The following is a 14,504-nucleotide window of genomic DNA, read 5'->3' as shown; positions in this document are numbered from 1 at the left end:
CCACGGTGCCGAAGCCCCGCTGGAAAAAGCCACCGGGAGCTGAGGGCAGCGCTCGCCTTCGACGCCCGCCCCGCGCTTGGCCGCACGCCTCTGGAACCTTCCGTGGCGTTGGGGATGAGCTGTGGGGCCAATGGGCGGTCGCGGCCGAGCCGAAAGCCGAGGGAGCCCTGCCTCGGGCGCCTCGGCCGTCGGGGGCGCAGGACCCACCTACGGCACTCGCCTTCCGCCGGGCACCGCCGCGATCCCATCGCTTCCCGCCGACACAGGGCAGCGGGAATCCACCCGCCCCCTCCCTCCCTCTCTCCGCCGGCCCTCCAGGAGGCCCGGCTCCCGCTCCCCCGCGGGGAAAGGGGCAGCCGGATGCCCTGGCGGGGGAATCTCCTCGGGGCGGGGCCGGCCGCCGCTCCCTCCCGCCGGGCGCGGCCCCCGCGCCGCTCCCGCTTCCCGGCGGGCCCCCACGGGCGGCACGCGCGGCCGGTGGATGCCGCCGGGTGACGTGCAGGGCGCGCGGTGGCAGCACCTCCCCGCGCGCCGCTTAAAAAGAAGAAGAAAAGAGGGAGCGAAACATGAGAGCCCGGACGAGCCGCAGCCGCCGCCGCCGCCGGCAGCAGCAGCAGCAGCAGCGGAGGGGGCATCGCCCGGCCCGGCCGCCGCCGCAGTCCCGCCGCGGGGACACCCTTCCTATGGGACGACAAGTGAAGGGCTGCTGCCGCCGCCCGCTGCCCGGCCCCCCCCGAGCCTCGGCGCTTCGGCGCGGCAGCGGCAGCTGCTAAAACCTGTGCCGCTCGCACAACTTCGCCGGCTTCGAGCATCCTCCCGCCGGGGCTCGGGGGCTCGGTTCCCCCCCGTTGCTGCCTCTTGGCGTCCGCCTGTTTGGAAGAAGCGGGGGTGGCCGAGGTGCTATTCCTCCGTCGGCGTTTTAACCGCCTCCAGACTTATTCTCCTCCAGACTTTCCCCTTCTGGGGGAGGGAGGTGGTTTCCTGATCTGAAGTGCAAAGAAAAGTCAGTGGGATTCCCCTCCTTCCTTCTCCCCCCACCCACCCCCCCCACCCCCGGTTTGGGTGCATTCACACGCTCCCTCAGGCATGATGCTCAAGATGCTGCCGTTTAAGCTGCTGCTGGTGGCCGTGGTTCTGTGCTTCTTCGAGGGGGATGCCAAGTTTGGGGAGAGCGGCGCCCGGAGGAGAAGGTGCCTCAACGGGACCCCGCCGCGGCGGCTGAAGAAGCGGGACCGGCGGGTGCTGTCCCCGGAGGCCCCGGGCGGCGGGGAGGCGATGTGCCGCGGCCTCTACCCCCGCCTGTCCTGCTGCTCCCGCTCCGAGGCGCAGGGACTGCCGCACGGCGAGGCCAAGGTAGGCACTACCTGGGGCTGCGCCGGACTTTGGGGGAGGTTTTTGGTGTTGTGGGGTTTTTTTATTATCTTTGCGCCGAGCCACGCACCGGCCGCGAACCTGCCGCGTTCCCACGCGGGTGGGGGCGATGTCGCGGCGGGGCGCGGCCGCTCCCGCCCGGGGGGCGAGGGCGCGGCGGGAGCGGGATCCGGGTTCGGGTCTGGCGCTGCCTCGGGAGGCGCGGGGAGGCGGCGCAGGTCCGCGCCCGGAGGGGACACGGGAGCCCCGCGGGGGGAGCGCCGTGCCGGCTCTACCGCCGGCTCTGCCTCCGAGCTACTTTTAGTCCGCAGCGCCCGAGTTTCTGGCGGCGGCCCCGGCGCCGGTCCCGTCCCCGTGCAGCGGGGCCGGGCCGCCCGCAGGTACCGCCGCTGCCCAGGCGCGGCTGCGGGGAAGGGCGGAGGAGCCGGGCGGGCTCCCGGCAGCGGCAGCGAAGGGGATGTGCCCTCGCCCGGCGGTGCCATCCGGGTTGGGTTTTTCCTGGGGTGAAAAATCGTGTCCGGTTTCCTCCACACGCTTACTTCGGGAGGGGGTCTGGATAGTGGCTTGATGCCGGTGTACCAACATTCCGTGATGCTACTCACGGTTCCGTGTATCAGCGCCGAAACCCCCCCCCCCGCAGTGTCCGCTGTGGAACCCCGGTCTCCCGGCTCTTGGCCAGGGCCGGTGTCTCACCAGGTGCCGTGGGATACTCTGCTGAATGCTTTTCCACATTACCTGGCAGCCTCTCTGCCCAATTTCAAGCTGCGGTCATGTGAAGGGAAGCACCTTCTCTGCTCACCGATTTCTTAAAATTGTCAAGTTCTCTGCATCCTTTAGCAAGTTAAATTCTGCTTATCAGCCTGTTGCTTACATTTTCAAGCGCGTGGGTACCTAACCAGGCAGGACCGTGTTTGATAAGCTATGTGCTGTGCTGGCCAGTGCTGCATCCGGGGGTACGCACAGGGAAGTTGCTGAATAATGTCATTAAGAATCACTGTGCATGAAATAAACAATTAGGTGTCTTTTTTTGTCTTTTTTAAAAATTATTATTACTTTTTCTTTTCTTTTTTTTTTAACATTTCATCCTACTTTAGGTTTAATTAAGAATTCCTCAGTTACAACTCTCTAGTTGTCAAGGTCTGAGAGACTTGGAAAACTTGTGTTTCAGTCTTGCTGGCCCAAGCATAATAAAAAAAAATACCCAGCCTGAATCGAATTTTTATGCTCAGTTCACGGTAGATTTCACTCCATTCTCATGTAAACAGCTTCTACGAATCAACATATGTGTCTGGGTGGTATCTCTCACTTTGTTTTGTAACAAAAAGCCATATTGCATCATTTAATTTGCTCAAGTCATGCAAATAGGAAAAAATCAATAGGACAAAAAGGGGTCGACTTATCCTCCTCCCCACTAAACTGCTGCCCACACACAGAGTCCTGTTGCTTATGGCAAAAGAATAACAACAACACCATTGTGTTTGTTAGTTGGTTCACTAATGGGTGAAACTGGAGAACATCATTCTCCTTCAGTCCCCAGCTCTGTCCAAATGTTCATGCCTTTTGAGGGAGCATTTGTCCTACCCCCTCTATTCCCAGATGATTGAGAACTGTCTTACTGCAGGTTTTCAGCTGCAGATCTCTCTTTATTCATACCATATGCAGCAGCAGTTTGAGATTCAAGGCAGATATATTTCTTCATGTTGTCTAGAGACAGTGTCATTAGGCTCCTGTGTGATGATTGAATTAAACTATAACCACACACAGATAACCTGAAAGATCTAGCTGGAAAAAAAAAAAAAAAAGGAGGGGGGGAAGGAAAAAAATAAAAGGACTGGAAAATATGTCCTTAATTCACCCTGTTTGCAGTGTCTCGGTGGCATATATGCTACTGAGAATACTCAGTGCTTGGAGACCCTTGTGGTAATTGGTTGAAGGCAGTAAACTGGAAGTTCAATTTTGGTTAGTTTTCCATCCCCAGGCAGTTGAAGTGTTTATTCTCTTCTTACTATTACTTTAAAAGATCTTTTAGTTCCTTTTCAGTGTGGTTTTTTTTTTTTTTCTTACTGAGGGTACTAAAACCTGATGTAAATGTGAGGAGGTGACCATATATGCCACAGTACCTATTTCTGAGCTGGTGAACCCATTTTGTATTTTCTTTAAAACATAAATTACATTTTTTAAGGAATGTTATTTTACAGGGTTGTAAAATCAGACTTTTTTCACTGAAGATTGTTTTTTATGAAACTCACTAATCTGCTTTACCATTATCTGACAAACATACATGTTTAAAAAAAAAATTCAAAATATGTGTCATTTATACTTGACAGAATGGGGTGATCATTCCGTAAAAGACATGGCAAAGTATTATGGTATACCTTTGAATGTAACTTTTCTAAAAGCTCATTTTTTTTTAAACTGTGTTCTACTACAGTTCCGAAAACAGCTTTTTTAAACTCCATCATCTACTTGCATGATGGAGTGGCCATGCCACTAACAGAAATCTGAGCACTGCCATCTTTAAAAAAAAATTTAAAATTAATTGACCATGCTCAGTATACATTTTAATAACAGCTTCTTGGTTAAGGTTCTGGGTCTGTGAGAATTTTTGACCAAATTATTTATCTGTGCTTATAAATTCAAACACCACCTGCAGTTTTGGGAACAATAATGGAGCTACTGTAAAGAGCAGATACAACATTGCACTGGCTCAAGTGAAATATTTGTGTCCTGTTGTTGACATTTTACTCTTTTATTTTTCTGGCAATAAACCCTTTATGAAGGGCTACTGCATCCCAGCCAAATATTGTAATATCAGTTTTTCTAAAAGTTTGCATACAGCCTGACAGGCAAAGAAGTCCTCTCTACCTTGGATGGTTTCACAGCCAAGGCTGTCAAGGAATGGGTGAAAAGTAATTGTTTTCAAGTGTGCCCTTTTACAATCATTTGTTTGCTCTGGCTCTTTCATGAACAAAGGCTATTGTTGAACACATCCAACTAAACAAATAACTCATCTTGGGGTCCCTTTAACAGCTGCCTTAGTACAATGATCTATTTAAATATTACCCTAAAATTGAAACTGAACTCTTTAATGACATAATCCAGCACTATAATACAGAAGAGGCATATGTTCAACTCAACAGCTGAACAATCTCGTCAGCACATGATTTTTAGACATAAATGCTTGTATATCAAATATGGCTTAATGTAATGACTTATTTCACTGTTTTTTTCCTTCTGTTAGCATCAAAATCCTACTGCCTTTCTCTAAGTAGATATGATAGAGTACACAAGATAGATGACAATATTAGTCATAAAGAATTTCTGTCTATTGTGTCATCTTCTGTTTCTTCTTTGCATTCTTCCTTCTGTTGATAAACCAATTTAGTATGCTGTGCTTTCCTGTGCATTCCAGGATTTATCTTACCTTTAGTCTACCCGTTTTACTTTCATGTGGCTAGAGATTAAAGGATGATCTTACAGATGTTGTAAATTAGTCAGCAGTAGGCATAATCATTATTAGGCATGTTGCAATAAATGTTTGGAAGTTTTACATATTTTCCGGAGCACAGTTAGTTTAAACCACTGCAGTTTGATGGTTTTACATATGACTTTAAAAATTGAAGCAGGAAATTAGTTTACATTTCTTCAAAAGACCAAAGCCATTGTCAGCTTTAATGTCATTTTCAAAGTAGACATCCAACAGAAAAATCTTCATTTAAATAAGTATTTCAGAATCTGCTTAGAACTGGTTTAGTATACTCCAGGATAAATACATTATCGATTTACTGAAATTCAGAATAGAGACTTGTCCTATCTCCAAGCCAGTACAGAGTTACACATCAGACCTCACACAGAGCAAATGTTACCACCCGATTTTACTTGAGCATTCTAAAAGTTAAGTAACATTGTACTTGATTTTCAGATAATTGATTGACTCTCATTCCTTAATCTTCCGATTAGCTATTATATGACCAAGATTCATTCCAGAAATGACATGAGGGGGTGAATTCCTGTGGTTAATTCCTGGATAGCAGCTGCTCAGGGGGATTAGGATCCTTTTGTCTTAACTTTGAGGACTGAAATGTTGGCAAGCCTGTATCACCAGGCAACGTCAATTACGTTTTCCACAAGAAACAGTAAATTAGCTTTGCCATCCTGTAATTTATTTTTCCCGCCCATGTTCACAATGTGCTCTGGAGTCTTCCAGTAGAAGTACAGTTTTATATCTGCATCTTTGTGGAGTTAATTCAATAAACACACTGAATATTTACCTAGTAATACCTTGTGTTTACTTGCATTTCTAAACACACCATCACACTGTAACCACAAGAAAGCCTGAGATGAACTCCCTGATGAAAACTTCTGAGACTTCTGCAAGCCAGGTGGTACTACTGCATGTAGGCGAGTACTTTGCAGGGTCTGTACTCACATTCCTTTAATGGAAGCACCAAAATGGGTCATTTCATCCTTACTTGAAGAGACAAGTGGCATGATGTTCTTAAAAAGTAGCATTTAGTGGTTTTGCTCATCCCCTGTTGGCTTCAGACTCTGTCCTGTTTGGCAGCCAATGACCTGATGGAATTATATAGGCCCCTTCCCTGTATCAGAATCACAGCATCCCTTAGGAAAGTCCAGCCTAGTGCAGAATATTGTCTCAACAGCATAGGTTGCTGCAAGCATGCCCAGTTTCTACTACCTGGACTGCAATCCTAGGCAGTATTCAAATTCAAAGTTTTAGTTCTTATGTATTTTGTTAGTTTATGGTAGTTATCATTATATTTTTAGTTCTTGTCTTCAAGATTTACCGTATTAGAACAACATCTGGAACTTAAGAAAGAAGACTAAGGTTAAGAATTCTGCTGCTATGGCCCAAATGGGCAATCTAGCAAAAGGAATCTAAACTTTTTTCAGAAAAGAAGAGCCTGCAGCCATGGAAAAAATTCCAAAAAGAATTCAGGACTAATGCAAACCTTTTGCCATAATTGCAACCTGCAATTAATTGGTTACTGTCTTAAAGCTTAAAAAAAAAAAAAAAAAAGAAAAAAAAAAGACAAACACTTTACAAAATATGTGAGACAGTTGTATTCTCAAGAAAGGTTTGAAGAGAGATAGTATACTATATGTGGCAGATGTTAATTGCCTGCAAGTGCTGTGAAGCTGAGGATAGTTTGACAGAAGACAGTCTGAAGAATAGAATATTTAATGCATTTAGTGATCCTGGCAAACCTGGAGGACCTCTTTTTGAAGCCAATGGCAGCATATCCAGAATAAGAGTAGAAGTCAAATGGTGTTCTTCTATTCAGTGGTCCAATTTTCAACACTAAACTTCAGTGCGCATTTCAGATGGTCTTTTGACAATTTATGTATGGTAAGACTAAATTTTCCTGGATAAAGTTTGCCTTCAAAATTAAGGTTATTTTAAATAGGATGTTGTTTAAATGTATGGGCCATATATTGTGAAAAAGTTTGCATACATATCTGTTTTAAACAATTGAAAGTGCATTTCTCTCAAGCACTTGAGGTCTATGAAATTATGCCCCATAAATAAAAAGTCGAGTTCAGACCTCTGTTATCAAAGTACAGCATCCTAGAAGAGAGCTGATCTATGAGACAGCGGACTCAAGCATATCCAGAATGTTCCTGCACTAAATAACTTATTTATCCAAAGTAATTTAGATAATTCTCTTTAATGTTACATGGCAAGGGAATGACATTGGAAAGTCCTGCAAAGCAGCTCAGAGATACGAACTATAGAAAAATTAGCAATCTATTCAAATGTGTGATTTGCAAATACTTACAAATTTCATACAATACATGTAGTTACTACATTGGTATTTCTTAATAGAATTTTCTTACAGTCTCTGTTTATAACTGTTTTATGTAAATAGCAGAAAGAACCTGAGCTTTGTTTTTACACTGGATCAGATTCAGACCCTCTCAATGGAGAGAACACATTTCTCACTGCCCACCATTGGGATGAATGATCAAAAAACAATCTGTGTGGTTAACAATAGATTAACAAAGTGCACTGCATTCAAAAGCTAATAAAGACAACTAAGCTGTTTTCCATTATTTTTCACAATTTGATGACATTGCACTCCTTAGGCTCCTGTGTTTACTTAAACACATCATCAGTTGTGGTTTCATGCCTCTTTATGCACTCTGCATACATAATGCATGCTTTTTTTCAGTTTCCATATTGACACAAACAAGACATTACAAATTCTGCTTTTTCACTTGTAGTAGAAAAATATGTCTGTAAACATGCATGGTTTCCCACTTCCAAGCAGTGTGCATTAGAGAGAGCAAAAAGCAGAGCAGCATTTAAGGCATGAAAAATCCCTGGCACCTGCTGAGGTCCACAGCAATCATTTCAGCAGCCATCCTGTGCTGTTGTTCAAGATCCACCTATTTTACAAATACCTAGACATGGTTTTACTGATGTGTTCTGATGGGAGAATTTTAAATTTTAGTCACTAAACACTTGAGTAGGCCACCTTACAAGTTAGGATTTTAGGTATTTCTTGTAAGAGAAGTGAGTAGGCTGCTGCTATAACTCCCTCTTATATAAATGATTCCTCTAGTTCATAGATTGCCTATGTGATGCCAGGCACAGGTCCTTAAAATAACTTTAGTACTGTTAGTCTTATCTGAGAAGCAAGCTGAGACAGGAAATCTTATTGAAGCTTCTCTAAGAATCCTCTATAAGAAATAAGAGAAATTAAAACCTCACTGTACCAACGGCATATTGCACATTTCATAGCAACAACTTTTGCATCTGCAGAATGGTGACATGAAACTCGATGCATTGATAGTAACTGTATTGGTTCCACTAGCATTATCTATGGCATTAGGCCATGCAATCTTTCTTTCTGTAAGATGGGGACACAGGTCACAGGTTTACTTGTCTCTGGTTTGTGGCTTGCAGGTCCTTTCTGTTACCAACAACACAGAATGTGGAAAGCTACTGGAGGAAATCAAGTGTGCACACTGCTCACCTCACGCTCAGAACCTATTCCACTCACCTGAGAAAGGGGAAACTCCTGAAAAAGAACTAATGCTTCCCTACCTGTGCAAAGACTATTGTAAAGAATTCTATTACACCTGCAGAGGTCATATACCAGGTAAAACACTTAACAAAATATGGGGCTAAAGGATGTCCTGATATGTTGATATTGCCTGAGCAGTTACAGATCCAGCTTGTAACCAAGAAAAGTCCCCACTGATATCCCACAGGGGAATTTACCCAAGCAGGGACAGAATGTCTTCAGATCTTGTGTGGGGAGGTATATACTTTGAGGGCTTTCTTGCCACCCTCCTGTATAACTCGCCATGAAACACACATGGTTTGATTTTTGTCAAAGGCACCTGAAACTATTACCTTTGCTGAAATATTAGTGTGTTCATTCTAATCATGCAAACAAGCAGCTAGCCATCCAGAAGGCTCTTCGAAATGATAGATTGCTTTAAAATGCAAGAAATAAAAGGTCTTGGCTGTTTGCTGTAGCCTCTAAAAGCTGATGAGTAAAATGTTTCTTCTGGTGTTGTTACCCTAGAAACTGATGTTTTTTCCACAGGGTTTAAAGCCCATTGGAATCAAAGGGCCCTATTTGATAGACTTCTGTGATCTTTGAATCACTTCCAGCCTGCTGTTAACAACCAAATTCTTAACTTACCTAACACTTCCTCACTGTAGTCAGTGGAGTTAGCTGGACATAACCAAAAGCAGAGTTTGACCTGTGTTGTCTGAGGCAGTCACCAAATGTGTCCTATCACTTGTAACTGTATCAACAAAATAACCGCAGAAGATGGCTCTTACAGAAACACTGTCTTAAGACACTATTATGTTAAATAACATCTTTGGTATTCCCAATAGTAAATTATTTATATGTTTAAGACTGTCATTTTTAAACTATGCTTTTTTCCCTGTCCAAACACTACTTATAAACAATGCCACACAGGAGAAAATAATTAAATTGGTTAAGAATCTTTTTTTTTTCCTTTAAACTAGCAACAGACTGGAAAAAAGGACTTGATAATGAGATGAAAAATGAATTTGTGAATAGTCACTTTTAACATATGAACACAGCTTTGTAATATAATATAAACATATTTGAGTAAAGGGGATAGTTTAAGTGGATGGGATTTGAAGGACAGTTTTTTAATTGCATGTGTACAGTGTGTACTTGTTTTCTCTGAAACCCCAAGAGTGAAGGGATTTTTTTGCAGTGTTCTTTTATTGACTTGGGAAAACATTTTGAATTTACTTACTTTTTCCCTTTACTGTGGTTTAACATGTATCTCAACCCATTCAAATATGAAAATATTATTATTGTCTTTATAAACTAAGAGATGTTTCTAAGGCTTTCTTAAACCAGCTGTTTCTTGCTCTTTATCACATTCCCCAAAGCAAAGCAGAATAGATCATAGTTGCCAAGACTGCCTGCTGAAGAGCGATAACAGATTAGATATTCTAAATGTTTGGCCCATATAAGAAGTCAGCACAAAGACATTTTTGACATGAGTTTGTAGCTAGCAAAAATGATTTTCATATTCTGCAGAGCAAGGCCTTCAGAGTTTTTTTGTGAAAATCTGTGTTTATGAGGAAACAGTTTAATTGAAAAAAGTGAAAGAGGGAAAAGGGGGAAAGAAGGAGGAGGTGGAGAGAGGGAGGGAGTATGAGAAAGGGCTGAGCAGCACAGGAGCTACAGCCACAGGAACCTCGCTCCTCAGATCAACATATGTGGTGACGAATGACAAATTTATTTTTCTACAAAGTTTGTGTATATGTAAAACTGCTGAAGTGCATCAAGATGTCAAGTGCTTTTTGTGACCACCCAGGTTGCCTTGAAAGATAACCAGATGAAAGCATAACTTTAGCACTGGGCAGATCACTGTGCTTTGCAGGAAAAGCGCTTACATACTTCAGCATCAGTTAAAATAGGATTTTTCCTACATTAATCAGATGCTAATAATCGTTCTAAATACTTGTCCTGAACATAGCTTGTACTAACAAAAACTTGTTGCATGCTTACATCCACCAACAGGATTAATCTGGTGAGTTGGCTAGTACTCACGGTCATTGATACCTATTCTAGGATTGCCCAAAGGTATTCATTAAGATTCATCTTGCCTCTTTCTGAGAAGATGGCCTATAGGATTTGAATATAGTTTCATAGTCATGTTCATTCTGAAATATAAGTAATTAAAATAACTTATTTGGGGGTTCTGTTTTCCTTGTGACACTTGTATATCCATAATAATATTTATTGCAAAAGAAAGAAGAAAAAATAGAAAATGTGTAAGCTATATTTTTAGCTTAGCCTGCAGGATTTTACAAAGAGTTGAAAATTAACAGTCCCCCAAACCCAAGGTCTCTGGCAATGATTCACTGTGCATTTGTTAATATGTCAAATAATTACTCTTCCTCCATTAGGGAGTGCTAATTGTTTCTGAACACCAGTACAACGGAGTTTAAGGAAATCGCTGACTACAAAAATAATTTTATCCCTTAAATCCTGTGCAAATGAGAAATATTATTAACATTTTAAGACAGCAAGCACCTTTTCTAGGATTGAAATGTTCACAGTACATTTTAAGCAAGAAGGCTGAGCAATTATGTATCAGGTTTTGTCATGAATTAGCTTCAAAAATTCATTTATTGTTCTGTGTGCTGCAAATATGAAAATCCTAGCAGATCCTTGGTTAACTCTTTTGAAGACAGCAGTTTGCCCACCAGTTATGACTATATCAGAACTTCCACTGACTTCTTTCGGAATAGTGAGAGAAAAATTGGACCCTATTCTTTATTCAAGCAGAATAATATCAGAAGCTGTTAGGATTGTATGGATGAGCAGGAAGGTGTAATGTTTCCCAAAGAGTTTGAGATTAGAGCTGCTCTGCTTCATTCCAGATAACTGTTCTGATTATTTCACATCTAATCTTTACTGCAAGCCTCAGTTTAAGAGATTATTGATGGAGACACTGGAGTTAAATGATTTAATGAAGTGTCTTCAGTCAATATGAATTTTAAGTTTTCCCTTTCCATAAGGGAAGACTGTCTAGTATTTATTACTAGTATAGCTAGTAAGGAGGGGCACAGCTGATTCTGCCTTTAGACATAAGCAGAAACTTGATCCATGCCATTTGAAGTGACATATTCTAAGGAACAAACCTGTGCCACAGCCATGGTGACATCCAAGGATGTGGGGAGATTTTGAGCTATCTGGCCTCCATTATTTTCACTTGAAGAAATGGCTTCCAGATGATTGTGGGTGAATTCAGATCCAGGCCCAGATCTGAATCCAGACATTACCAGAACAGACATCTGATAGGATTTTTCAAGCGCCAAACATAGTGTTCCAAAATGTTGGAATTTTAGCCCAAAACATTGGAATTCTAAGAGATTTTCCAGCTCACAGAGCACTTCCAGAAGTTCTAACATGGCTGATTATTAGTCACAGTCAACATAGTCAAACTCCAGAAAAATAGTAGTGGCTGGTAAATTTGCTACTGGCAATAAGAGCATGAAGGGGATCAACTCGGTCCCTGCCTGTGTGCAGGAACCTGCAGTGTCTGAGCAGGAGAAGCAGGTCACCAGTCACTTGAAAACCAGTTGGAAATGATGAGAGCTACCAGTGGACTTTATACATTTTGAAACAATCTGTCTGAAATCACATCTTTGGTTTGGTTTTCGCTGGCAGATGAGAAGAGAGGAGAATGTGGGGGTTTTGTGCATAAATTCATATCTAGCTGTCAAAGGTGGAAATCAGAAAAAAAACCCAAAAGGTAAAGGCTGCTTTGACACAATGTTGAACTGTATGCTCAAGGTCACAGAGAAATAAAGCAGGTGAGCCTGACTTCCAGATGCCCTCAAAGGCAGTGCAGGTTTATTCAGAAGAGTGGATCATACTCAAACCTGTGTGCAATGCAAGCAGGAGAGAGTGAATAGAAACTTGACTTGCTGCAAAGACTGAGACATGTGCTACCATGACACTGGAGTTGTGTGTCAAAGAGAAGAGGCAAAGGGAATGGATAATCAGGGAATCCAGCAAAGTGGAATTTGGTGAAGGTAGGATAGGAAGGGAGATACAGTGTGAGGAACAACTGGCTGCAAATACAAGTGGAGAGAGGAGGTGGGAATCAGCTGGGAGCAGTTTTCCTTTGAAAAGGCTTTTAATCTTGCAATTTATTCCCACAGTGTTTTATAAAGGCGAACACAGAAAGCCTTCACTGTAGCTGCCTTAACTGAAAAGCCTGTCGTTGGATTCTTGTTTGCAAGACAGAAAGTTTAGCATAGAAATGCAAGCCTGTGCAAAATCTGACACTTAAACATGATGTTTAATCATCCTTTGTGATTTCAATTTTCTTTGTTAACACAGGCACTGCTCTGTCAACATGTACACAGCTGGTAGGAAATTTGTAATAATATGTATGAGTCTTTTAAAATAAATTAGTAAGTACAGAAATTCACACAGGACCAAGGGTTGCAGTCCCTATTACTTTTTTTTCTTTTTTTTTTCTTTTCTCCAAACAATTCTAGTGCTTAGGGGCACTTGTCAGGGACCATTCTTCTGGACACTGTACAAACTCTGAACAAAATGGAAAACTGTACACTAAAGACCTTACAATCTAAGCATGAGAAAGAAGATAATAAATGGCTACAAGCAGATAGGAGAGTAGAAGCAAATGTTTCTCTAAATGTCCTCATTGAAGCTGTTAGTATGTTAAATGGAGCATATATAACACATGGAGATTTTTTTTTTTCTAAATTACTATGGTTTTTATAGAACAAAATAGCAAATTCCACCCTTAATGCACAGGTGAAACTGTATTTACAGAGGTTGCATTCCTTCCAGTAATGCAACATTTTTCATAGTTTAATTCTAACTCCACTTTTTTACAAGCATTTCTAATGAAAACGGTCCATAACGTGGATAGGTTTATTATAGGTGTTTTAGGACCAGGATAATGATCCTTATGCTTTCTTAGAATCTGCTGATGGGTTTGCTAAACAGCAAAAGGCAACTGCAGTGCACTCTGCACTTTAGTGCATGATAAAATATTTCATGAGGCAAAGGGAATAGTCCTACATATAAGAAAAGGCATTGCACTGGTAAAATGAGTTTGCATCTGATTGTTATTTGAAATGGAAGTGTACCAAGTGAACCACATGATCACAACCTGCTCTGGGTTTCTCTGACTAAAGATAACACTCAAGCCAAGAGAAGTTTGTCTTTAGCAAATAGTAAATGGTATACTTGGAAAATTCTATAAATTCTTAGTAATTGTACACCTCCAATTTGCTATTGCATTTTTCGAATGACCCACTGTGCCTAGAGAAATAAATTATTAAAGACAAACCCCTGTATTCTTAAGTTAAATAATTCAACAGCAAGAATTTAGATTACCTTTGATTTTGGCATTATATTTACAAGCCTTGGAATACTACTCTATGATTATATCAGAGTTTCTCTTCAGTTGTTCCACTTGAAATTACATCTCCCATTTTCTCAAAATAACTACTATAAATTAAATGCAGCTCCTCAGAGATGAAATTTACTGAAGCTTCAAATCACAGTAATTAAACATTTACACCACAACACACTATCCTGTGTTTCCAGATATTATTTTATAGAAATCAAAATGTGCTTTGTCGTGTCATTTTCCCAATATTTTTAAGGAAGATGTATATGAAAAGAAGTATAGTTGGGTGGGAAAGGCTTTTCACTCCACAAGAATTCTGGGATCCAAAAAATTTTCCTATTCCACATAAGGAAGAAATTGAACTCTTTCGAAATTTTCCATGGAGAAAGCCACAGAGAGACCACCCCAGGATGGCTAATAAAGTCGTTGTTAGGACATTTACTTGGGAAATGGGAGACTTAGGGTCAAACTCTTGCCTGACAGATGAGGGGCATTGACCTGAATATTCCTCTTCCTAATGAAACACCCTAATTACAAGACATTGGAGTATAGTGATACAAGGTTTGCTGTCTGGTTCTGTCTTTTTCATTTAGACCAGAAGTTTGAGCTTGGACCAGAAACATCATGTTAAGTAAAATTTTGTCAAAACTGATAATGTTTCTGAAAAAACTCTGCTTGTAAGAAATTGGCATTTTCCAACGAAACAC

The 14,504-nt window shown here is 42.0% G+C and overlaps 2 protein-coding genes across 2 annotated transcripts in view; both read left to right on the top strand.

The window, feature by feature from the left end:
* Nucleotides 1-130: 130 nt before the first annotated feature.
* On the top strand, nt 131-985 carry LOC131579198 (basic proline-rich protein-like). Its single transcript, XM_058838832.1, has one exon. It carries the CDS (start codon nt 131-133, stop codon nt 983-985), a length of 855 nt encoding a protein of 284 aa, XP_058694815.1.
* A 101-nt stretch (nt 986-1,086) lies between these two features.
* Nucleotides 1,087-14,504, top strand: part of HHIP (hedgehog interacting protein) — a 69,784-nt gene continuing 56,366 nt past the window's right edge. Inside the window, exons 1-2 of the mRNA XM_058837976.1 lie at nt 1,087-1,353; nt 8,300-8,495. Of these exons, the coding sequence (XP_058693959.1) occupies nt 1,087-1,353; nt 8,300-8,495 (463 nt within the window). The remainder of the gene's footprint in view (nt 1,354-8,299; nt 8,496-14,504) is intronic.

This window comes from Poecile atricapillus, chromosome 4, assembly GCF_030490865.1.
Source record: "Poecile atricapillus isolate bPoeAtr1 chromosome 4, bPoeAtr1.hap1, whole genome shotgun sequence".
Lineage (NCBI taxonomy): Eukaryota > Metazoa > Chordata > Aves > Passeriformes > Paridae > Poecile > Poecile atricapillus.
Note: the sequence above shows the minus strand (reverse complement) of the source record. Positions and strands in the feature narration are given on the sequence as shown.

Coding starts and splice junctions, on each gene's coding strand:
- LOC131579198 (XM_058838832.1), top strand. CDS start 131: ATGGGCGGTCGCGGCCGAGCCGAAAGCCGAGGGAGCCCTGCCTCGGGC.